At 39.1% G+C, this 27,072-nt stretch overlaps 2 protein-coding genes and 1 long non-coding RNA gene across 3 annotated transcripts in view; 2 read left to right on the top strand and 1 right to left on the bottom strand.

Moving 5' to 3' along the window:
• The first annotated feature begins 3,715 nt into the window (after nt 1-3,715).
• The window catches only part of LOC122641807 (probable protein phosphatase 2C 25), a 34,589-nt gene continuing 11,232 nt past the window's right edge, over nt 3,716-27,072 (top strand). The window contains exons 1-2 of the mRNA XM_043835108.1: nt 3,716-3,726; nt 14,708-14,714. The gene's annotated coding sequence lies outside the window, so the exon portion shown is untranslated. The remainder of the gene's footprint in view (nt 3,727-14,707; nt 14,715-27,072) is intronic.
• LOC122641804 (signal recognition particle receptor subunit alpha-like) lies at nt 7,453-12,850 on the top strand. Its single transcript, XM_043835106.1, has 9 exons — nt 7,453-8,470; nt 10,094-10,178; nt 10,266-10,361; nt 10,482-10,634; nt 10,888-10,995; nt 11,126-11,245; nt 11,972-12,097; nt 12,200-12,283; nt 12,552-12,850. Exons 1-9 carry the CDS (start codon nt 7,506-7,508, stop codon nt 12,675-12,677), a joined length of 1,863 nt encoding a protein of 620 aa, XP_043691041.1. The 5' UTR covers nt 7,453-7,505; the 3' UTR covers nt 12,678-12,850.
• On the bottom strand, nt 12,592-24,459 carry LOC122641810. The gene is made up of 5 exons (XR_006329965.1): nt 24,442-24,459; nt 19,407-19,410; nt 17,623-17,629; nt 15,852-15,855; nt 12,592-12,715 (listed from the first exon to the last, which is right to left on the bottom strand). It is a non-coding gene; the product is annotated as an uncharacterized LOC122641810 (long non-coding RNA).

Here is a 27,072-nt window from a genome sequence, read left to right on the forward strand (position 1 = left end):
GTATAAATAATTAAATACACATAGATTAATGAAATCACAACTTAAGTTACAAATTACAAGTGCTAAACTGCTAATAGTAGTTGTTGTGCCTCCCTGGATCAATCCCACTCATGCCTCGCTGGAGTCGACGCCCATTGCTCTCTGTTTGAAGGACATATGTGGACCACGGTATAGAATCGGAGAAGAAACGAGTGTAATCATCCACAAGTGTCACGTAAATGGAATCATCAACATACTATAGGTAACCTATCCTAGGAAATAAACTAGGGTTACCAATCGATCCAGTCCGTGAAGAAGATGATCCACTGTGATATGATGTTGGCGCCGGCGCAAGAGGCGATGGCATTTGCTGCATGTATGGCTGGTGAGGTTGGTAGCTAGGTCCGCTAGGGTATGCAAAGATGTTATCTACAAAAGATGATCAAGTATGTCCCTGGGACTGGGACTGGTAGTCATAGTCCCCTACCCCACTAAACTGCCCATATGATGATGATCCATATCCATATCCACCATAAGGTTGAGATGTACCATAATCCGATGCCAATGGAGTGGTATGTGTGTCAAAAGATGGGGCACGCCAATATCCAGTCGGTCCTCCCTCCCTATCACCCATACTCAAACCACCAACAGAGCTAGATAGGTTATCAATGTCCATGTGATCAGGTTGCAACTGTGTTTGTCAACCCCTACGCTTCCTGTTGTATGTATGTAGGGGGCCTCTCGAGGGTGGGGGTGCGGGGGCACGTGCTCCGTGGTCCGTATCTTGTGTGGCATGATCAAACTGTGTCTCTCCAGTGAATCGGAGTGGCTCTACAGGTGCCGTATCCTGGGCCTCCTGGCCTACCACATAACACTCTCGCATGCCATCAAATTCTTCACCAACATCACCACCACCAACATCACCACCACCAGCATCACCATCACCACCACCAGCATCACCATCATCACCATCATCATCATTTGAGGACTTAGACCAGTCTTCATCATCAGCAACATTGCCACCAGTGGGCTGGAATGGTATGGGTGAGGCTTCCCTTGCATGTATCTAACCATCGTCAGTCATATACTTGTCCACATCAGCACCAATCTCATAAGCTATCATGGGGTCAGGCCTATCTCCCTCCTCATCCAACACTAGCTCACCTCTATCCCTCACCCAATCCACAATAGGGTCCTCATCGTCTGAGTCAACTTGAAAGATGTCAGCTAGATCAATGGTGTCCCTCATGTCCCATGCGTATGTGTTGCAGTTTCAGCCTCAAGTTGTAGTGCACATACACCATGTCAGATAAACGTTGAGACCCCAATCTGTTGCGCCTCTTGGAGTGGATGAGTGCAAAGGTACTCCAGTTTCTCTCACAACCAGATGCAGAACATGTTTGGGCAAGGACTTTAATTACTATTCTTCTTAAGTTTTCAGCCGATTCCCCATACAACACCCACCATTCAGCTGCATTACAAGTTTACAACAAAAAAGACATGTGTCAAATGTTGTTTCAACTTTCAACTTTCAAATTTCAATACATATGTAATTTAAAACTTAAAAGAATTACCAGCATCACCACGTGCTCTGCCTTGTATCGCAGCCTCAGTTCCAAAACTTCCAAATGCATCCCTAAATACCTTGATCTACACCCATGCGGAAAATTAGTAAGTACTTCTTCACTACTTATTTGAAAGCATCAATAAGTTGAGTTTTCAAATGAACTCACCTCATTGTTGCAAATTGCTTATAGTGCACCATCTGGCTCCAACTTCTTCACTACTTGTTTCACAGCATCAATAAGTTGAGTTTCCAACCCAAGCCTATTGTTATATTGATACTTAGGGTTCAAGTAGTATCTTTGAAATATGACATATAGAATAGAGGTATTGTCAAATGCATAGGTAATTAGTAAATAATAATACTATGAATTAGTAAACATAAAACAAATTTACTCACCAGCCTTATGCAGTGGATGCATAAGTTGATTCTCCCAGCGAGCATTTATAATATCTAAGAAGTGTTTGCTACTGCGAGGAGCCACAGTATAGACACTATCTTTCATCAAGTCTATTGCAGCATATAGGACTGGTATGATTGGGCCCTTCAGAGCGGAGTCAACAACATGTAGAACTTTAACTACTGGCTCTAAAACTTTCACCACTTTGCTTAGTTTGGTCCAGAAGTCCTCAGATGACATCGTTGCTTGTGCTTCCCTCCCATTTGCAGTCTTAGAACCCTTCCATTCAAACCACTCCTCAGAAGCAAACATGCTTCTCAGCCCGGCCTTCTTTGTCTAGTTGGTGGCAAATCTTGTGATGCCAGGCCTAACCAAGTCACCCCAACATTTTTCCCTCAATAGATTGAGTGCATAGGAGTGGTTGTATACAAAGTTGGTGACTTGTCTTGCACTTTCAACCACAGTCTTCACCAACTTTAACTTTCCCATATCTTTTAGCATTAAGTCAATGCAATGGGCTGCACAAGGAGTCCAGAAGAGTCGGTACTTACTATTGTTCATCATCTTCTCACCGGCCAGCTTGAAGTTACTTCCATTAGCCGTTACAATCTAGACAATATTCTCAATACCTACATCTTTTTCTACTACTTTCTTTAACAATCTGTAAATATATTTTGCATCCTTTATCTTTTTGGATGCATCCACAGATTTGAGGAACACTGTCCTCCCATCACAATAAACCATGAAATTGATGATGGACTTTCTTTTAGGTCCAGTCCATCCATCTGCCATTATAGTCACCCCGTATGTCTCCCACATATTCCTCATCTCACTAATGTACTCATCAATCGCACTCTTTTGTTGAGGTAGATAAACATTCATTACCTCATATGGGGTGGGGCCCTTGAATCCTGGGCCAGCCTCTGCAATGGTATCTATCATGGTATCATAATGGGGGCCTTATGCAGTGTTTGCTGGGATGGTATGGTATAACATCCACTTAGCTATTGATTCTTTAACCAATCCCTTCATCCCTTTCCATGCTCCTTTGATTCTGGGTTGACTACTTCCTTTCTTCTTATGCAATTTAGGATCAGATGTTGATGGTGGTACTGGTACTAGTAGAGGTGTTGGGGCTGCCCTCACACTTTGTGATCTTTTAAAAGGATTCAAAGTTCTAGGACCTCAAGAACTGCCAGCTCCTCCACTACCCCCTACTCTTTGTCTCTGCTAATCATCTTGAAAACTTACTCTACCCCTTGAAACAGTCCGCCTAAAATCCCTAGCCTCCTCTGCTGTTTGTATGTCATCAGGTACTGCAATGTCATCATCATCATCAGAGGAGGAGGAGTCATCATCATCATCATTGTATCGTCTTCCTCCTCCCATCGAACTCCTCACTGTATCCTCAAGTTGTTCTCTTATCCTTTGCTTGTCAGCCTTTCTCTTCTTTCTTCCCCTTAAACTATCACCAATCTCCCTGGCTACTTCAGTAGGGACCATATGACAACCTACAACATCTTTAGATCCTCCAGTCAGATGTTGTTTAAGTCTACTGGACCCACCTCCCATAAATTGCATGTGACAATAGTTACATATAGATTTTCTCTTATCCCCATCAATGGGAGTACCAGTAACCATGCAATGTCACCCCTATCTTTGGTGGTGGTCTCTCTTGTTCCCTCTGTTCTCTTTGTTCCCTCCGCCCCTTTGTTGACTACTTTCCCCCACCTTTTGTTTGCCCTTCGCACGTTGTCTATCACGATCCGTCATAATGATACTTGTTTACTGCAATGTAAGTAACACAAATAATTAAAAAACTTAATGTAGATGCACTTTAATTGACACTTTTAGATTACTAAAACACTTGTATAGTTATTTAATATTTTTCCCCTAACCCTTATATTTTTCACATAATTAAAACCAATTTTTTATATATAATGTTAATATAAGTATTGACCTAACACAACAAAACCAAAAATTAGTAAACATAATATACATGTAATGCATCTCAAAACATATAGAAATAACTTTCATATTTTTTCATTATTTTTTAAACTTAAAACTCATATTTTTTCTTATTTATTTCAGTTTTTTTAATTTTTTATATATTTTTCTTAATTTTCAAAAATTAAAAAAATTATTTAAGAGCAGAAAAATAAATCCGACACTGTGAAGCCGTAGATCGGCCATTGGTGTCTAACATATATTTAATTCATTACCATCTAAGTCATATTACCCCTAATTATTTCCTATTTTAGTTGTAGGAAAATGAATTTTTAAAACCAGAAAAAAAATAAAAAAAATACATATGGGAAAAAAATTTCGACACCGTGAGGTTGTAGATCGGCCTCCGGTGTCTAACATATATTAATATCATCAACATCCAACAACATTTGTACAAAGTATTTAAAAAAAAAATAATTTTAGAGAAATAGAATTTAACTTAAATAATGAAAATAGGCTTGGATGATGAGCTTAGATGACCTTCCGACGTCTTCCCGGCGATAAGGAGCTTCAACAATGCTTGGATGAGGCTTGGAAAGGAGGAAGAAAAGCAAAAAATGAGGAAGAAGAGAGAAAAATTGATTTTCAGCAGCTCTCGGTCGAAATATGGTATAAAAGGGGCCTTAGTGTGACACTATTTGTCACTTTTTCAATATCTCACGATATATCGTGAGATCCACGATATATCGACGAGATATTGTATTTTTTGGTTTCGGAAGTGTTTCGTATCTCGAACATGTCGAGATTTGCGAAATATGGCGATATATCGGCGATATATCGCGAGATTTTATACCATGGGTATAACGGTATGGTTTCTTACATAAGAAAGCAACGAGGTTATTTTATGTGAGGAGAGATATATATAGAGAGAGAAGTTGCTAGTGTACCTTTCTCAGTTGGTTTAGAAAACTTTTCCCAATTGAAAATGGGGAAATGATTCTTGTCCAGAGCTTAGCCTCCGTGCTCCCCTCTCCCTTTCTCTCTCCTCACCTACTTTGAAATGACCGCCCTACCCCTTAAAATGGTTCTTGTCTAAAGTTTCTCGTTGGGTGTTTATTGCCAATGTACGTAGGCTATACTTCCAAATAGGTAGCACTCTCCCTTTAAAAGTATATTTACATACCATTATGGATTAGAGAAGTCAATGTCTCACACGTATTTTGAGTACACTTGTGAAATGACAATATTTAATCCTCAACGAAAGAAGTGCATTATAGTACGAGGGCAAAATAAAATAATTATAGTAAGATTACAAATTATATGATATTGTCATCTGATAATAAGAAAATCCCTTTTTTTTTAAAAAGAAAAAAAGAGGGTTCCCTCAAAGGCAGTGTGGCCTACACCAGCATGGGGCCAATGGAAATATGTACATAAGCAGGGAAGAGATTTTCGCATTTCATGAGGACAAGGCTGTCATTTTGCATCCCTCTATATCTCTGCACAGGGGCAGCTGCCTTTAGAGTTTTTTTTCCCATAAAAAATAAATGAATTTTGAAGTCAAACTAATCTAAAACCTTAAAAAAAAGACAATCCTCTCCATGATCGTGCTTTCATTTTCTCTTCTTTCCTCATGTTTTTAGGTTCCTGGGATCCTATAAATTGGAGTTGATCTTCTCAGTTTCTGCTCACATTATCCAAACTACCTGAGTCTTGGAAGCTTGAGGGATTAACTTTCAGTTCCTTCCTCACCTCTCTCTCTCTCTCTCTCTGCCTTACAGTTGACTTGTCTCTGCAACTATTGATGGGTGAGATCTCTGAAACTAATTTAAACCTCTCCAAATCCATGGAGGAAGAAGGTGTTGAGGTCATAAAAGAAGATGACAACAATTCTCCTGGTTCTGGTTCTGCATCAACAATCAAAAGAAAAGGATCAGGCTGCTCTATCTTTGTACCTTTCTTGCAGAAGGTACCTTTTTCAACAAGATTACTGTCTGGTGCGGAGGAGAATCATTTCTTTGGGTCGGTACCAACAGGGTCAGACATGCAATCGTTCGTGCTGGAGTTCAACATCGCTTTCTAGCTACCTGATGTTTGTTATATATATATCTGGTGTTGCAACTGATAACCGAGCGGTAAGTTCTTCTAAACTAGGGACGTAAATGGATATTCGAAAATTTGTATTTGATCCGTGTCTGTATCTGTTTAGGAGAATCCGAATCCGTCCGAAACTAATCGGATACGAATATGATAATCCCCCTATCCGATCGATTATTATCTGATTCGTTTAACAATCCAACGGTGATAAAATATCTGAAATATATCTCTGTGTTTGACTATCCTTTTAAGTTATCTTATTAGATTTTGTTATCTTATTTTTATAAATTTATAAGTTAAGATGATGCTATTCTTTTCTAGATTTGTTATTGATTTATATATATTGTTTTATGCAATGTGCTACATGGAATCATATATCTATTAAAATAAATACAAGAAAAAATCAAAAGTATAAAACATAAGAAAATCAAAGATCAAGAATAGTAGAAGAAAGTGTAGTTGCTGAACTCTCAAGTCTCAACCCTAACCCTCATAATAAAAACGGTAAAGATGTCAACGGCTAGTCGAAAATTCGTATTCGATTCGTGTTCATATTTATTTAGGAGAACCTTTATTCAAAAAATCACTATTCAAAAATCATCTGAATCTGTCAAAAAACCGATAGGATATTATCCGAATCCGTTCGAATATAATCGGATACAAATATATATGATAATGCCACTATCTGACCGAATTTGATCCGTTTACATCCTTATTTTAAACTTGCGGTTCTTGATTGATAAATCAAAAGCTCTAGAGTTGATGAAACACGTTAAATCAAGTGCTTTAATTTATTTAATAATAATTAGCAGGCCTGTCCATAGTTAATAAATTCATATATTATATGCGTATTAAATGCGTATCAAAACATTTAATTGAAAAAAATACCGTATTACTTATAAAATGTCAGAGTCGGATAAATACACAGATTATAAGGGTTGAAATATTATATAGGTATAAAACACGTATAATACGATTAATTATAAAAATAAAATAAAATTTATCTTAATCTAATCTAAATCTAACCGTTAGATTACACTATTACCAAACCCTCGACCTCTCTCCGAGAAAGTTTCTCGCGGATCTCATCCAAAAAAAAAAAAAAAAAAAAAAGTTTCTCGCGGAAACCAGAGATCAAACGAGGAAACCCCAGCGGCTCTGGTTCCTTCTCCATTCTTCTCCGTCTCTTCTTCCGGCGACCGTGGTTCTTCCGTTCTTCAGGCCGGCGATTGCAGCGGCAAATTCCAGTAAGGTATTTTCCTGAAACCCTTTCCCCCTTTTAAGGCCTTCCGTCCTTCCGTTCTTCAGACCGTGCTTCTTCTTCCGTTCTTCCATAGCCGTTCCCGAATTTACTAACTAAGGTTTTTACAGATTCTCAATTTTTTCTGCTTGTATTTTATATTTGATATTTGCGTCTGATAACCATATTGATCGCTTACAAGGTTTATTTTTTTTTTCCGTCAATTTGAGTATTCGTTTAATCTGATTTGCAGGTTTTTAGGTTAATTTAGGATCAGGATGTTAGAGCAGTTACTTATATTTACGAGAGGAGGTCTGATCCTCTGGACATGTAAGGAGCTTGGCAATGCTCTTAAGGGATCTCCAATCGATACTCTGATCAGATCCTGCCTCCTGGAGGAACGATCAGGCGATGCTTCTTACAATTACGATGCTCCCGGGGTGGCTTACACCCTCAAGTGGACTTTCCATAATGATCTTGGTCTGATCTTTGTTGCTGTCTACCAACGGATTCTTAATCTTCTGTACGTCGATGATCTTTTGTCTATGGTGAAGCGCGAGTTCTCACAGATTTATGATCCAAAGCGCACAGCCTATAATGATTTTGATGATATATTTCGGCAGCTTCGGAAGGAGGCTGAAGCGAGGACGGAGGAAATGAAGAAATCAAAGCAGGCGGCCAAACCTGTGAGCAATTTGAGTAGGAAGCAGGGACAGGCTGCCGCTCAGAAGGCTGGATCGGAGGGTGGCGTTAAGCAAAAAAATGGTGCTTCAGGAAAGGATGGCGGAGATGGCGATTATAAAAAAGGCCGTAAGTCGGAGAATGGATATTCCAATGGTATTGGGATTGAAGAATCTCATGCGGCTGGTGTTGTAAAGAACAAAGAGAACGGAAGTTCCGAAAACGGGGCTTTCGATGTAAATAAACTTCAGAAACTAAGGTCCAAAGTTGGAAAGAAATCAGATACTGTTAGCAAGGTTCCCAAGGCGGAGCCAAAGAAAAAGGGTCCAAAGAAAAATAGAGTTTGGGATGAATCACCTCAAGAGTCAAAGTTGGATTTTACGGATCCGGCAGATGAGAGAGGGGACGAGAACATAGCAGTTATTGCAGATCAAGGTGAAAGTATGATGGACAAGGAAGAAATTGTTAGCAGTGAAAGTGAGGCTGAAGACGATGAAGAGATAGAGAAGGACAACAAGGGTAATGCAAAGAAGAAGGGGTGGTTTTCATCAATGTTCCAAAGGTAATTCCCAACCAATTTGTATGCCTTATTACCCTTAACAGTTTGATTGGTAGAAATTATTGAATTATGCTAACTTCATTGCAAATTTCAGTTGCTTTTAGTATGGTTTTAGAACTACCAAGTAGAGCTACTTGCAAATTAGTCCTCAAAGATGTCTGAATCTATGCCTGATCTTTATTTCACCACATAATGACCCTGTGAAGACTACCATGTTGGACTGAAATTTTTTGTGGCCTAGCATGATGTATGAATTCTTTTTCTTTTCCTTTTATTTGGATTTTTATCATAAGGATGCTGTTTACATGCACAGTGGTTAATCTCTCTAGTTTTAGCATGTTTAAAAAGAAAAGCTATTGCTTCGTGATCTCCATTTCCTTGCTTTAAACCTATAATATTCTGCAATTTGAGTTTGGAATAATGAACCCTTTGTAAATAAGATTTAGCTCTACTCATGCATTCTTATTAGAATGCATATTTTTTATTGGGGAAGTACTTGGGGGAAATTTAAGGGAAGGAGAAGTTGCAGCATTGTTGTGGGATGATGATACCAAATATCAACCTGGCTCTAATGACAGAATGGCTTTCCTTAGCTTAACATAAGAGGTTTAGTTCATTTAGGGGGAGGGGGTTGAGTGCCTTCAAAATGATGACAGTTTGACCAAAAAATAACTCCAAATTGGTTTCAGCTTCTGTATGAACGTATATACACACAATAAGTTCGATTATAGCCCCTGACTATATCCCTTCCATTCCCTTAAATAGACATGGATAATGTAAAGTGGGATCCACCCCTGTCGCAGAGTTGGGCCTCCAGAAAGTGGGATCCATGTTTACATTCTCTAATTGGCACATTGCGCCAGAAATGCCTCCAACATAAATGCAGAGGTTCCTAGATCTGAAATGTATCTCCAAAAGATTCTATAATTTATTGCTTCAAAAAATCAAACACCAAGGCCACTTTGCAATAAAAACGACTCCATTAAAAGAACAATTGATTTAGGAACTTCAAAACATTACAGCAATGTATGATATGGTGTAACAAATCAACCTGAAAAACTAGATGCAACCTATGAAAAGGCACAAGCAGGTTTTTCCGTCCCTCTCTTTCTGCGTAGGTTATTTTGATTTATTCAGGAAATGCGGCAGAACTGTCAAGTACGAAATAAGACCAACGAGTAGACAAGATATGCAATACATCAATTAGGTGGATGGAGTAGACATCCCTTGATAACTTGTGAAGCACTTGCTCGCTTTGGCTCCAATTTTGTCTATAAGAAATCTTGTAGAAAAGATTAGGAGGTTAACATCATTTAATTGCTCTAAGTTTTGAAGGTTTAGACTTCAGACTGCATTGTGTATACTTATACCATTGATTAGGAAGAACTAAAGAAGCTTCTTTCAATCAAATGTTTGTGGGGAGTCTGTGTGTGTGTGTGTGTGTGTGTGTTTCCTTTTTTTCCTTGTCAATATTTTCTACCTTTTTTGTGGGAACCCCTGCCCGCCTCCCCTCCTCATCCAAAATGAATAAATAAAATCCTGCAATAGACTACATGGCAATTTATAAATTAATGGAAATTGTTGGTTTCTTACGCAAAGCTTCTTCCTATTTTCTTTTTCCTTCAGCATTGCGGGGAAGGCAAATCTAGAGAAGTCAGACTTAGAACCAGCTCTGAAAGCTCTTAAGGACCGGCTGATGACCAAGAACGTGGTATGTTGATTTGTCCATTATAAGAATTCACTTTTCCATACATGTTTGTAAGCCTGCTGATCGCTTGTTCTTGTTATGGCATCACAGGCTGAGGAAATAGCTGAGAAACTATGTGAATCAGTAGCAGCTAGTCTTGAAGGGAAAAAGCAGGCATCGTTTACAAGGATATCTTCGACAGTTCAGGTTTGTAAGCTTAGTTCTTTGTGGTCTAGATATTCGTAGTCATATGCTCGTTTAGAGTCCATCATGTTTCAAGTTTCATTTTTTAAACCTTCATTTCTTAACACCTAATAACAATTGCAGACAGCAATGGAAGAGGCTCTTGTTCGTATTTTGACTCCTAGACGCTCCATTGACATACTGAGGGATGTACATGTTGCCAAGGAGCAAGGGAAACCATATGTAGTTGTCTTTGTTGGTGTCAATGGAGTCGGAAAATCAACCAATCTCGCCAAGGTTAGTTAAACTACACCATTTCTTTTCTTTTACTTGATTAGTTTTTGGGATATCAGATTGGGAAAATCCAGCAATCTTGCCAAGGCCCTTTGTATCTTTTCTCCTTTTGGCAGTGAATTTTTTTATTCACAAAAAAAAAAAATAAAAAAAATTTGGGATATCAGATTGGAGGTTAGAGTCATAGCCTTCTAGTTACATGTAGTCTTGTTCATTGTTAAAAAAACTAATATACTTCTCAATTGCAACTCGGCAGGTTGCATATTGGCTTTTACAGCACAAGATCAGTGTCATGATGGCTGCATGTGATACATTCCGTTCAGGAGCCGTTGAGCAGCTTCGAACTCATGCCCGTAGGCTCCAGGTGTGATAGAGATCACAGTTCAAATTTTACTTATGTTGTAGTCCTCTCATGTAAAGCTAGAATGGCTTGTGATGCAATGAGAGAATGAGATTTTGATGCAATCTGACTTTGAAACATGTCACTTTTCCAGATTCCTATATTCGAGAAGGGTTATGAGAAAGATCCGGCTATTGTTGCCAAGGAAGCCATCCAGGAGGCTGCGCGCAATGGTTCAGATGTTGTTCTTGTTGATACAGCAGGGAGGATGCAGGTAAACTATCAAATTTTAGATGATAGAGCTCTGATCAGACATCATGTTCATAATAATAGATGGCATACACGCAGATGGAACTATGAAGGCTCCCTCTGTTTAGTGGGAAAAAAATTTCTAGAAAACCAACTTTTATTATAAAGTTTATTTTTGTATTTATTTGTGCCCACCACTTCTTTTTTCTTTTTTGCACTGCTTGAGTGAAGGAGAGAATCCAGTTTTTTTTTTGTTGGAAAACTGCATCCGAAAAATTAAACTGAAAAATTTTCCCCCAAAAAAAATAAAATAAATTGAAGTTGTTTTACAAATTCTAGTGTGACATTTCAGTAAAGATAATTTCTTGTATTTTCAGACCTATTCAATTTCCTTTTGCTTCTAAGACAGTATTTTCCATTCAAACAAATGGAGCCTGAAGGGAAAACAGGGAAAGAAGAAACTGGAGAGGAAAAATGCATTATTTGCTATTTCCTGGCTCTGAATGTCCAGAAGGGTGGTGGTAATAACTCATGATCATCTAGGTCAAATTTCCCACTCAGTATAGTATAGGGCTTACTTCAGTTTTTGATAATTAGGCTTACTAAGATGCATCTGTTGAGTCCCACCTGTGTGGCAGTGTTAAAGTTGGCTTCCATAAATGCATCTCTGGAGTTCCCTCTGTCCTGTCCTGTGACTTGAAAACTGTTTTTGTATAACGAAATTTCAATTCAGTTATATTAATTTTTTTAGGACAATGAACCACTGATGAGGGCGCTGTCCAAGCTCATCAACCTTAACAATCCAGATCTAGTCCTGTTTGTTGGAGAAGCATTGGTTGGGAATGATGCTGTTGATCAACTATCTAAGTTCAATCAGGTTAGCTGATATGATGATATCATATTGAATTTTAATCGTCGTACTCTTTTTCTGGTGGTAAAGTAAGTTGTTGCTTGAACAAATTTACTTTTCCTTGCACAGAAACTAGCAGACCTCTCTACCTCACCAACTACCAGGTTGATTGATGGAATCCTGCTCACAAAGTTTGACACCATTGATGACAAGGTATGAGTAGTAGTTTTTTTTTTTTTTTTTGGGGGGGGGAGGGATATGATCATTGAATCATTCTCCCATGGGAAATCCTCTGAGTGTGGAATCTCCCCACTATAGTTGGTTGGATTGGGGTTAGTCTCAGACATTTATTCTTATCCAAACATTGAGGAATGTTTCCGCCATTGGAGCAATCCTGTTAGAGAATTTCATATGATCATCATAGTTAAATGTGCTTCCCAATGTGTTTCTGTATGATGAAACTTTGAATCCCGTTACACAGGTTGGAGCTGCCCTTTCTATGGTTTATATCTCAGGAGCACCTGTGATGTTTGTTGGCTGTGGACAGTCCTACACAGACCTTAAGAAGCTCAACGTTAAATCCATTGTCAAGACCCTCCTTAAATGATCTACTTGGTCTTGTCCTTTTATATTTCATTCAAATTCCTTGATGCTGCTGCTACTACTGTCTTGAACTTCCATGTACCTGCTTGTACTGTCTGTGCCCCCTATGACCTCATCTATTTGACATTGGAGGTGAACCGGCTGTTTGTCTTTGAATAAGTGTTTTGACGTCGAGTCCACTTTGGATTGTGCTTCCGTCTGTGTAATTTGTACCGCTTTAATAAAACTGGTGAATTTTTGAGAAATATTCCCTTAGGATGAACATAATAAAACATGGTCCGTAAAAAAATGGTGTATCCGCAAGTTGAAGACATGGAAAAGTCAGAATGAGCGGATGATTTGAGCATTTGATGGCACGGTCAAAATTGCTTGAATCCATACAGCTGTGATTTACCTTGGTTTGCATTATATTGGTGGAGACTTGAAAGCATTTTGGTTGAATTCTTTTTCCTGGCTAGTGAGCTTTCTTTACTCAGTGATTCAAATTGATCCTTAATGCTTCCTTAAAAGAGACTCCAATACTTAGACTAGCTTTTATTCTCTGGGAGGATGAGTGCTAACTGTACTTTGTTATGAATAATACAATGGCGCTCAGACTGCATGGTGCTTTGCCGATAATTCAAGGGTTCGTCTGAACACAGGGAAGAGAGAGAGAGAGAGAGAGCACTTCTGGACTTTGGAGAGTTTGGAGTTTGGACCCATTTCTCGAATCGCCTTGAGGGTTTTCTTGAGAGCTTTGAAGAAGACTTGAAGAAGACGAGAGGCTTGTGTCAAATGAAAAGGCAAAACGAGACTTGAAAATATCGGGTACAGTTTCTCAAATTTGTGCCTAGAAACATCAGAACATGTATTTGATATTCTGTCAAAACTCTTCCATGTACCATAAATTTCGATTTTTGTTCCAAAAAACACTCAATAAAAACACACCGTTATCAAGCGTTTTTTATGGTGTTTCCCTATTTCAAAAATTATTTCCCGTAAGGTTATCAAACGGGCTCATAATTGTATCCAAGTTTCGAAATTGGATAATTACGTTTGGATGCACCATCTGCTTCACCAATTCTTCTCCAATTCTTCTCCTCACCTTCAATTGATGACAACCACCCTTTTCTCCCCCTCCCTCCCTCCCTCTCCGGCTCTCCATTTGCTCTTGTTTCTTATGTTTTAACCGCAAAATGACAAGAATGCCCCCACTAAAGTGCATGCAGTGCAATGCACGGTCTTTAAAGCCTTTAGAGCAGAATTGGTGAGAATTGCAACTCTCACACCTCCAGAGTTGCTGCTCTCTTGTGTGCCTTAGAATTGAAGAATTGGGCTGAAGGTCAATTCTCAATTGTGGCCTAATCCTAAGAATTGGCCTCCAAAATTGAAGCCAAACATGTACGTCGTCACGATTTCAAGGGGTATTAGCTATTGACATTAACGCAATAAGCATGAGACAAGACAAATTCAGGGTACTTATTTTTAAGGTTTTTAATCTATATCGTTTGTTCTCAGTCAGAGTTGGGAAAGTGCACAATAATATCTAGAGTACCGATTTATATGCATGAACGTACATGAAATGCATGCCAAATTGCCAAAACAAGAAAGGTATTTGATTGAATTAATTTATGAATCTAACTTTTGGCTGAATTAGAATATATATTCTCTATCCAATGATTTGAATAGACACATCATTTATCAACATGGGAGAATGAATGCATTTTGAGGTTTGAAAAAAACAATTAACCCTTATGACAATAATATTTTACAAATGGGTAAAAAAACTAAGGCCGGCTCCACATGTAAGTAAATCCAAAGTAGGAGTGCAAGTTTGGCGATGACGGCCCGAGCCAGTCCTGAGCCCAAACAAGGCTTCGATTGAGATATCTTGGCCCTAAGGGCCAGTTAGGGTTGAGAATTTCTGGCCTTGGGTCAGGGCCGGACCAAGGTTGAGGTCTTAGGCTGAGCCGGGCCCAACCCAACTGGACCTGTCTTTTCTTCATGTTCTTTCTTCTTCGGCTTCCTTTTCTTTCTTCTTCTTCTTTTTCCCAGTCTGGCCGTCTCATGCATCTCCCTTCCCTCCCATGGTGGTCAGGGTCATCCCGACTCGACCCGAAGGAAGAGCCAAAGTTGGATTTTTCTGGTCTTGAGTAAAGGCTGAGCCAGGCTTCCAGCTAAGCGGACTCAGGGTTTGGGTGGGGTTTTAAAAGGCTCGGCCCAACCCGACCCTGTTGCAACCCTAATCCAAACTGTTTGAGGGTCTTGTGTCGTTCACCCAGAATGAGAACTCTCACCCCAGCCCAACCACAAACAACCCCCCCTCCCCCCCCCAAAAAAAAAAAAAAAAAAACACCCCAAAAGTCTACAAAGAATTCTAGGGCCTTGTTTGGTTAGAGGTGAGAAAAATTGACTATATAAATGAAATAAAAAATGTAGAAAGGATGTTTGGTAGGATCTGAGCAAAAAAGATGAAAAAAGTTTTGTTATACCTTTTTCGACGTCAATTTGCAATTGCAATTAAATAATTAGAGGCAATCAACCGCTAGCTTGGTTGGCTGGAAGCATTGCAAGTTGGTGCATTCCCCCCAGGAGGTCAAGGGTTCTACTCTCCTGGATTGCATATTGTGCCCAAAAAAATAAGCACGTTTCTCCCCGTCCACCCACACCCCCCCTTCCCTTAGTTGTAGATTGTGGGCTTGTCTTAGCCTTCCCCTTAGCTTGTAGTTGGTCTATGGCCCTTGAGTAGGATGGATCAAAAAAAAAAAAAAAAAAAAATAATAATAATAGGATAAGGAATTTTATTTTTTTAAAATAGCCAATTGGGTCCCTTCCTGTGAAATGACCAAACCCCACCCCCACCCCCTCTGTTTTGCTGGGCTGGACCTCCAGCTCCCGCCACGGCTGGAGGAGAGCCAAAGTTAAGGGTTTTTATTTCTTCTGGACTGCTAAAACCCGCAGCTCAAATATCAGCTTTGATCAATACTGATATCTAATCTGATACAGATAGGCTGATACAGTATTATAACCATCCAAAGGATTTCACCTCAACTGGTGGCCACGTTGGGTTGGGTAATTGGTTCGACGACGCAAAGAGAGAGAGAGAGAGAGAGAGAGAGAGAGAGAGAGGGAGAAGGTAAAGTTGATGGTATAATGGTAATGAGGAAGGAAATACCTCTACGGAGAAAACTGAGACCACATTGCTCTAGTTTTACGTTATTATCTCCGGCCAGTTAATCCCTCTTAAAAATTAAAAACCGCTTAAAAGATTGAACACCGTGAGAACAATCATGCTAGTTCTTACAGATTTCTTATCGAAATCATCAACTAATTAACTGCAGCAAATCGCAACGAATGTTCGTATGGAAAAGAAAGAAAATGCGTAAACACTAAGCAACTAATTACAACCAAAGGATAAATAAAAAAGAGACAATTAAAGATTTAGGAATAGTTAAAAGGAAGAATATATCTCTATTATATCAGTATCAAAAGGCTCTCTCAATACATGGCGATGAAATCCATCCATCTAAAGAGTAAAGAAATCCATTTTAATCCATCTATGACATCTTATTCTCTACCACCGACTCTGTAAGACTGTAACCAAAGAAAACCCCAAGCATTCATCAGATGGCGAAGCTACGTACGGCAGAAGCAGATGGTGTACTTCACGAAAGATCGATATCAACAATTCAACATTCTCCGATCCACAGTAGATGAACGTTTCGAAAATTGCAGCAAGGAAGAAAAAGAAATTTACCTACTAAAATACCTGAAAACAGTCGAAGCACAAGGAATTGATTCTTATAAATCTCAAAGTTAAAAAAGAAAATCCGTTAGTCTCCGAATAGTTTAGATGAAATAGTAGAAAATTGATTCAGAGACGTACGAGATCTTCAAATTGTTCATCGGTAGAACGATCCAAGCATGAATGCGAGGAAAGAGACAAGGAAAGCAGCGGCGACCGAGGGGGAGACGGCACTGAGTCCGGCAACAGAAGTAGGACTTGGAGCCGGAGCATCAGCAGCGATTGCATCTCCAATGAAGGAGAAGACGGTGAGGACGACAGCCATAAGAGCCACGAACGAAGCTTTTCGGCTGAAACCTTCCATGTCTCCTTTTAACCTGTTTTGGTTTTGCTTCTGAGAAAGAAAGAGAGGGGTTGAGAACGAGAAGAAGAAGAAGGGCTTCGCCGATGGATTTCTGAGCGAGAGCGATTGAGCTGAGGAGATAAAAGGTGGTGAAAAAGTGGGGGAGGAAGTTCTTATAGAGTAATGAGGCTGGAACCATGGATTCCGTGTGAAGAAGAAATGAAGAAATGATGAAGAATGAACCTCGGGCAGGGGGCAGCTGCCCGAATTGGACAGCCTGGTCAATACGGAAAGACGACAGCTGGCGATTTCTGGGCCCCACTTCATTCCCCATTCCCCCCTATGGAACATGGGGAAGTTGGAACATCCGAAGACTTTCGTACTTTATTGGGGCATTTCTTATATTCTATTTTGGACGGTTATATTGAATTTATATGGATCACCTGCGGGTGATGTTCCTATCTCCCCCAACCATATCAAACGGCAATCAATTAAAAAAAAAGAAGCATTTAAGGGTATTTAAGTAACAACAACTAGTTGTTATTACGAAAATACCCTTAGATATTTGTTCTTGATCTGGTGAGTCACCAGTGGGGTACAAAATCATTTCCTTTCCTTTTCTATGTCTCTGAGATTGTTATTATTATTATTTATTAACCTCCATCCATTTTTATGATTATTACGGCAATTGTCGTGCGTCGTTTAACTTTTGTTTGGTTTTATTTTTTTTTGTATCCATTTGACCCAAATAATATTTTTTTCATTTTCCGTCCTTAAGATTTTTTTAATTTAATATTTCTTTTTCTTGGATTAAGAGCTTATATAATAGGTAGGGGGGATTACTGATTAGGGGATGGGAATAGGCCCCAAGGTGGTTTGAACTCATGACCTCTTAATTGAAGAGTTGGTCTTTTGCCAACTGAGTTGACCCCTTGGGATATCTTCTCTTAATTTATTTTTACTTGTAATTAATATGAAACCAACCACAAATCGGAGAGAATCTCTCAAAATAGTAAAAAAATTGTTTAATAAAGTCATGACCTATTTAAGAAAAGCGAGGAGAGTTATTTAAGTTTGTTAGAAACCTAAGACGTCTGGGTGTAAAATACTACCAAAAATAGAAATATAATTGGGAACCCAAGTAAATGGCAGGAATACCCTTAAAAAATACAATAGTAAACGGGTAGATGGATGGGCATTTCAGTCAATAACTGGTTGGTTATGTATCTCACGTTGGAGGCAGTTGGTGCCGGCTCCTCCGATTCGATGCCGGCCCGGGGGCTCAGATTCAGAATCCTTTCTACGGATTCTCGTCTAATGGAAAATTGCTACTGATTGAACTGGGTGGGGCCCATTTTAAATTGAGGACCACTCACATCTCTCTCTTTCTCTCTGGATTTTGTATGCATTCTTAGAATGTGTTCTAGGTCAATAATGCATTCCAAGAAAACATATCAAACGCAGTCTTACATTGTGTTTGGAAGCCAAGAAAAGAAAAAAATAGAATAAAATAAAACTCATGATGAAGTAATAATTGATTTATGTGTTTTTCGGATCTGGATCCTTTGTAGCGCGACACCATGTGTAGCACACATCCAATGGTCCACAGTGCTTGGGCACACAAGCCAACATATGGGTGGGGTGTTGGGCTGCGTGCCCGAATGCTGCAGGTCGTCGAATGTGCGCTACACGTAGTGTCGCGCTAGAGAGGAGCCCCATCCGTCTTTTTCTCTTCAATTTCTTCTTCTTCTTTTTTCTTGGTTTCCAAACATGGTTTTAGTCTTCCATCCACGATCTTAAATATTTGAACTCATTATTCATTGAGCGAATATTTATTATCTCATCTTCTCAACCTCAATGTTAGACTCCACTCCTTGAAGATCTCAACCCTAAATCGTGATTAAAAAGAATAAACTATACACTATACTCTAAATTTTAAAAGCATTTATTTAGAATCTATTAGTAGATTTTTTTTCTAAATTAAGGATGTGTTTGATATGATTTCAATGAATGCATTATTGACCTAGAATGCATTACCAAATGAACCTCCAAGAAAAAGTGGAGGGTATTTTGATCATTATAATGGGAAGGAAATTGGAAGTTGGAACTTGGAAGAAAACTTGGAATTCAACTTTTTTCCTTTCCCTTTAATTCAATTAGTACTATGGACCTTAACAATGGATGACTGAATAATGACTTGGAAGGGGTAAAGGGTTTAGGGTTGGAAGTCTATTCAGCTTTGACAAAGAAACCATGTGGCTGTTGGAGACAATAACATTCATAAAAAAATATTTCAAAATAAAGAAGTTCCTCAGATATCTGACCTTTCCAAAACACTTTTTTTTTTTTTTCAAATTTTCCTTTTTCCTTCATTCAAAACATACTTTTCAACCATAGAATTTATAAATAATTAGAATAGAAGGAGAAGACACAAACTCATTAGACTCACAAGCCAACCATTTCTTTACATGTTGTGGTGGGTCCCTCCCTCCCTAGTTCCTCCTTCCTTAAGGACAAATTGAAGAGGAAGAAGGGATGTCTTCTAATCAAATTTTTATCACCTACGGGTCTCCTGTCCAGTACTGTTTCCTAGTGCCTCTAATAAAAGGGGGGTGGATCCCACCCGAGCAATGTGTTCGGTCAAGGGGTAGAATGATCATTTCAACCCTCCTATGAGAGAAACCGCACAACCATATCGATCAGCGATCAACGAACCTCAAGGTATAAAGGTCCCTTCTTATCTATGCTTACCAATCACAATCCTTTTATATTCTTCTTAATTATAACTAATAATGGAACCCCACACTCCACAGTCCACACCTCACATGGTCTCTCTCTCTCTCTCTCTCTTAAAATAGCCAACCTAGCCAAACAAGGTTGGATGTTTAGTCACCAATCCGGCCCACCCACAACAACCGGAAAACCTAGGAGTTGGATCCTTGGTTGGTTAGGCTGACCTTATTCTCCCACAAAAATGAAAAAAGATTGAACCGGGTTCTGGATCAATCAGTCCAAAAACTGACATTTTTTAGTGATTTAAAATCATCAGTCCTCACCCAAAGAGATTTTAGGACAACCCAAATCATTAACTTGGAATCATTGATTGGACCGGGTTTTTTCGTGGCTTAACAACCCAATTTCTGCAAATTTGGAAACTGGAGAACATCTTCATTCCATGATTTAAAAATATTTCTAGTTTCTCATTTTGTTAATGTAATGGATAATCATAGCAATCATGGACATATGCATAAATAATTATATCTGCACATGGTAATTAGTAGCAAACCCAGCTAAGCACTTCCAGGCCCATGATTACCTGCAAAACAGCTGCAATACATGATTTAAGAGATTATTTTTAGGCTTATGGTTGGCTAGACTCAGTCTTAGCTGAAGGTTTCCTAACTTTAGAGACAAAACTGTTCAAAAGACCAATAAAAAAACCAACCCAACTTTTTTTCTCTGGTAAGAATGAAACAGACAATACGAAACATACCTGAATTTCTCTCTCTTCCTCTAAGTAGCAGCAGTTGTGATCCCTCAGGAGAATATACATGTTCTTATTAGTTTCTTGTGAAAGCAATCTCAAACATATTACTGTTAATCATCATCAATATCACCATCTGATTAATCAACTTAATACAAGCAAACTCAGTGTTGATTTTTTTTTTTTTTGGGTAGAAAGAAGGCTATTCATTCATGCGCTCCTAACGCCAAGCAAAGGAAAACAAGATATAGAAAATAGATAGAGAGCATGATAAACACAAGGTATAGATATACGGTATCCGAAATCAAGAAGCGAAAATTGACCCGGTCTCACATGCCATTGACTGAGTCATCCAGACTAGGGGATGGGTCACAACCACTTCCCTTAAAAAGAAGGTATACATACAGCTAACATAGAGCACATGCACAAGCGTGCCAATAGAGGGGACCCCATACGTGCCGAATAGACCAATGCCAAATTGCCCACGCGTGCTGACACACTGCCACAACCTACTTTCAAACAGGCTTGCCGGATCGACAAAAGTCTACTGGATCGACGAGTGGAGCTTTGACCGACGGCAAGAAGGCCACCAGAAACGCTACCACAACCTACTTTCGAACAGATCTGCAAGGATCTGCTGGATCGAAGAGTGGAGCTTCGTTCGACGGCAGGGGAGAGATGGTGAAGATTGAACGGCGACTGGAGCTTCGGAGCCGACGATAGTCTTGGTGCCACCAACACCAGGGTCGGCATAACCTGCATACACACAAACAAAGAAAAAAGAAAAAACTCCCTTGTTTCGGAGCCCTTTGGCACAATGGCTAAAAAAACCATAACCATCCACAAAGTTGAAGCTGGATAGGGCAGGGCGGGGAGCTTCAAGGGAGGGGAAGGGGTGCGGGCGCAGAGGACGGTGGAGCAAGGTGGAATGGAGGCAGGCATACAGGGTGGTGGAACAGGGCGGTGAAGCAGAGTGAAAGGCGAGGTGGTGATGATCCATGAAAGGTGGGTGCTTTTCCAGGCAGGTTCGTCATCATCGTCATCGACGTCGTCACCGGTGGCGATTCCAAGGATCATGGCGAAATAAGCAGAGAAGGAGGGAAGGAGTCTGGAGGTCTAACATACACAAACGGCGGAGGAATAACACACATAAACGAAGGAGAAAACTAACCGAGCAGCATCTCTTCTTGGGAAAAACCCCAACCAGCGGCGACGTTCCTTTTTTGATAGAAACCCTAACCCATTGCGATATCGTATTATGTTTTAATTTACTCAGTGTTGATTTAAGGCAAGGCAATCTCTAATGCCTCTGAAATCTTCAATTATTTGAAGACAATATCTTATTCTCCCCTAAACCACAGCTCCAATTACAAGAATCAGCAAGTACTTCCAGATGGATATATGTTGGATATTAATTTACACTATTCAAACTTTTTCATTGTTGATACCAGTATAATTTACAACAATCTTTGCTGCTATAGCCGAAATGTTTCACCCGGCGGAACAGCCTGGATCAGGTAAGATTAGCCTATCCAAATCGGGATCAGATCAGGATATCCTCAGTTTTACTGATCCAGGCCAGGATCCAAGTTTTTAAAACCTTAGATATGACATCATATTGAAACAATGTCCTAAAGCTATCATGGTAATACACCATTATAAAGCATTTTGGAGAAAACCTCCAACATGCAAGGCATAAGAATCATTTGCTCTACCAGATCCAGATCCCATTTTTTACAACTAGAACCTCTGTTCGTTTCCATTAAACAATAAAGCTCAATGATCAAAAGTCAATACCCGAAAAACTTTGGGGTGCCTGTTGTAATAAGGGCTCCAAAGCACTTGGAGCAAACTTCATGGGAAAAAGGAAACAGACAGTAGAGGGCGGGGTGGGCTGGTCATTATAAAGATAGCTGTGTCCTTCAAAAATTCTCTTTAGGAAATCCTCTGTGATATCAATCAGCTTTCCCAAAAGTAGCTGGATGAGCACCACCCCTTGACCAGTCCACCCAAGTGAGGCTCCTGTATGCTAAAGAGATGTGGTGCCTGAATGGTCAGCATCGTATGGAGGAAAATAGTGCTCATCTACCTAACATACTGGTTTACAGAGAACTCCTCAAACTTTGGGTAAAAACTGGTATGTTAATGCTAATTTTGTGATTACAAAAAAAAAGAGAGAAATTTTCAAAAACATATTTCTAATGCCTTGTATCCTTCAAATCTCAAGAAAGGGAACAGGAAAATCAGCATGATAAAAAACTTGCTGGCTTATCACTTCGCTCCAACATTATCCTAATAGAATTTGAAAGTTGATAAAACCCCACAGAAATAAAGAAATAAATGACCTTACAGGACTAGCAAATTTAGTATTGTAATTAGTTTTTTTTTAAAAGAGAAATTGACCCCATAAATCCAAATGATTCATTGAGATTTCACCATCATTCTAGTATTGGCATTGGAATTGAATCCACCGCGATTGTGATTCCAATTGCTGAATCCACGTTGCTGGTGACGTCTATTCGAAAAATTATGATTTGAGAACCCATCTCTTCTTTTTCTTTACTTCGAATTGAAACCATTACCTCTTTGATTTGGACACAATTGACAGGTACTGCTAATGATGATTTTGGTTATGACTGTTATGTTGCCTTGAATAATATTGACCCTAAACCGGCCTAAGCCCCATTGACGAAAGAACTAAGGAGGAAGAAGATGAGGACATCAATATCACTGCAGTATGCTTCGACTTAGGGGCAGAGTGATCAACAGATGCAGTGACTGAAATGGTGAAATCAATAGTTGAAGAAGAAGACTAGTTGTCGTTTGGTACAGCCATCTCGGTAGTGGCAGAATCACAAGTCTCAATTTCAACAATCGATTTTGTCGAGAGGATCACCTGCACCAAAACAAAAAAAAAATTTCCCAGAACCTCTTTAGTAGTTCCATTGATATGAACGAAACCAACAGAAAACCTTAAAGACCACCCAAGAGATTGAAAAAGATTGTTAGAAAGAAAGAAATAAAAGAAAATAAAGAATTCAGGAGAGTAAACTCTAGAAGAAGAGAGAGCAGCTAGGACGAAGCATCCATGACAAAATCCATTACGAATGCAACTAGAATGTTCTGAGGTAAAGAGAGTTTCTTCCAAGGATTGCTTGAGGTAGTGGTACTGATTATCAGAGAATAAGTGTTGGAATTGTTGCAGGATTGGTTAGCATCACCCGCACCATCAAGCCTGCTAACACTGTCTCCATGGTCGACGGCAAGCTCTGCTATGCCATGAATGGCATTTCCCACATCGACCCACCCACCCCACCCAAGCTCGCAGAGTACTACAGCATCACAAGAAGAAGAAAAATGGGTTTTTCCTAAAACCAAAACCAACAAGAAGAAGGGGTTTTTCTAAAATCAAAACCAAATGTTTATTTTCTGTCCGAGAGTGTGGCCTACGCCAGCACTCCCATGAGTCTATCTCTCTCCTTCTCATTTGAAAAGACATATTTGCCCTTTTGTTTTAAGGAGGAGAGAGATAGACACATGGGAGTGCTGGCGTAGGCCACAATCCCGTACAAAAACTGCTTCCCAATAAATATATACTCACCAGATAAATTATTTGATTTCCTCCAATATCTTAGTTTTTTCATTTGAAGCTTTATCATTATAATTCTTTGTCCTATTCTAACAAGATACAACTAGGTTGAGAAAGAAAAGAAGAAAAGTGGTGAATGGTGAGTACTTGGGACTATTATTTCTTATAATCATGTATCATGCCAACAATGCATGGTGGTTTTGTCCATCCATTGATCATAACAAATGCATGCCTTTTTTTTTTCTTATCATGAGTTTCTTAAACCTAACCCAATCCATAAACTGAAAATCCTAACCAAAACATAGACAAAATCAAGGGAGTTCAGGTTTCTTGGGTCTGAATTGAACCCCCTAGAGAGATTCCGTGACCTTATGGCATTTCCAAAATTCATCCCTATCCCTCTAAAACCTAAGCCCAGACCCTATGTGTATGTTTTACGTACGGTCAAGGAACTTTTATGGAAGTAAAAAAGGCAGCATCATATCTTAAAAAAATAAAATAAAAGTTTGCCATAGTTACGGGTGTCAATCCATCGGTTTGGTTTCATCGGTTTCGGTGTGAGAATGACTGAGTCCGAAACATCATTCAATAAGGGTGCATCTGCAACTCATCTTCCCTTTTTTCAAACCTTAAATGATTTGGAGATGATGAGTTGCATTTTATTTTTTCCTTGCAAGGGCATTTTTGTCACTTTTAAGAACTTCAGGGAAGCATACAGAAATTTTCAAACTTGAGGGATATTTTTATAATTATGTGATACCTCAGGGGAGGTACGTGAAAATTTCACTATTTTTAATGAAAACTGTAACAGAGATTGCTTAATTAACTACAACAAAAATATTTAGTAAGCCTTCGTAATTATACGTGTAGTTAGACTTTAGAAGACTAAATTCTTTAAAAAAATTAAGGCAAAAGTTTTCATGCACGACCATGTATATACACGGCATGCATTAAATACAGTCAGATTGGCATAAATGCTAATCCGAAATGATGTAAAAACCCTTGTCCCCTCTATATGATGGAGTTGATGGGAGAATCTCCAGTGTATGAATACCTTCCCCAAAAATTAATAAATTTGAGCCAAAATATAGCGAACTATAACACAAAAATTACATGGCTGATATAGTAATGAGTCTATGGTTTCATCTGGTCAAGTTGGAGCATGGAATGAGGTATCGGTATTGGTGGAGGCCGATCCTGAATCAGGTATCATCGAATCAATGGTATAATTGTTATAAAAAAAAAAACTAAAAAAAAAACACAAATTTTTAAATGAAAATTAGGGGTAAAATTGACCAATTTGTACCGATCTACATCAATATTAGATCGGTATTGAAGGAGACCGATATTGGATCAGTATAGGCAAAGACCATATCAATATCTGAATCCTTGAGTTGGAGTGAAGCCAATCTTTTATGTGAGAGGAGCACAACATACCCTAATACCATGGGGAGGGTGGTGTTTCATTCATGCTTTTTGAATTTGGATACACATTGTGAGAAACTTATCAATAACCTCTCCAAATCAAGACTCTAACTTTCTTGTGAAACTTATCAATAACCTCTGCAAATCAAGATTCTAGCTGTCGTTGGGATGCATGCCGGACAGTTCCAACCGTTCGATGCACATTGCACACTAGTGCGCTGGAGAAGATTCGGACTCTCCAACTATCCGAGTCCGGATCCTCTCCAACAACATTGAAAAGGATTCCTCTCCAATGTCCCTCTCTTAATGCCACGTGTATTTATTAATTCACGGAGAGTTCACTTCGTTTACCTATTTTTTTACTTTTTTTCTCTCCCTCCCTTTTTTTTTATAGGAATCCATTGAATGTGACTTGCGTTCAAATAGGTAACTAAGATAGACACTCAAATATCTCTCTCTCCCTTAGTGCATGTCATCGACACAATCGGTCATATCGGACAAGTTTTCCCCTGATTTTCTATAAAATATGATTTTTTTAAAAAACTATTTTACCCTTTGTTTGTACCATTTCGCCAATATGGTATGGCACAATATCGGGATCATGGTTTGAAGAATCGGTCTTGGATCGGCCAATTCGTACTAGTATCAGTGGAGACCAATACCAATTCCTGGTTGATCTCGCATTGGTGGACCGGTACAAACAAGGGTAAAAATGCAAAAAAAAATAATAATTTTTTTTAAGGAAGCAGGGACCGATACCGATTACAAAAACAGATCTAATCGGGATCGGTGACCTACGGTACCCATGGTTTAGTGAACGGTATCGGATCAGGTATCGGTCACTTCCAAAACCGATACGATACCACTATGATATCGACAATGAGTAGTCGTATTGGACAAAATTGCCCTTGATTTCCCTTTAAAAGAGGATTTTTGACTATTTTACCCCTTGTCTATACCTTGTCACTGATACGATATCTGCACAGTATCGGGATCAGCCATAGACAAAACCGTTACGTATCACTCGATACGAACGATATGATACCGATACCTCAAACCATGGGATATCGGGCGCAATGCGATAATACCTCAAAGGCTCAAACCATGTTAAACTGTTTCATCAAAGCTTTCAAATTAAACTTGAACGATTTTTAGGTAAAGTTTTAAACGGTTGGGACATTATTTATAGTTGGAAAGAGTGTATTACACCTAAGGGTGTAAATGAATAGCCGAAATCCGTTTTCGCATTCGTGCCCATATTTGTTTAGCACTATCCGAATTCGTCTGAAAGCTAAACGGATGCGGATACAGATAGGCTTTAGCTATCCGAAAAGCTATATTTACATGTAATTGGATAAAATATCCGATCCGTATCCGTTTAGTACTATCCGAATCCGACCGATAACTAATCGAATGCAGATGTGGATATAGCACTATACGTGCCGAATCCAATCCGTTTACATCCCTAATTACACCACAGAGTTAGTTGGAGAGGATCCGGACTCGAGCTTACAGTACTTAGGATGAAAGAGAAGATAAATGGATGATTGTAAGATTAGAAAAGAGAGTCTTTTTTTTTTTTTTTTTTTTTTTGATAAGATTAGAACAAAGAATCGAAACGACCGCAACACCACAAATAAAGTATTCAATTTAGGAAATGACAAATGGCAGCCTTCCAGTGTAACAGGAGTGTTGTAGTTAAAAGGATTAATCCAGATTTGCTTTCTTACCTGTCTCATCTTTTCTAAAACGGTAGAAATGATATCTAAAATAGGATAAGCCGTGGGGAAAGCAATTTTCTCGGACACAAAAATATATATAAAAGGGACCCCTT

The sequence above is a fragment of the Telopea speciosissima genome, chromosome 10 (genome assembly GCF_018873765.1).
Source record: "Telopea speciosissima isolate NSW1024214 ecotype Mountain lineage chromosome 10, Tspe_v1, whole genome shotgun sequence".
NCBI lineage: Eukaryota > Viridiplantae > Streptophyta > Magnoliopsida > Proteales > Proteaceae > Telopea > Telopea speciosissima.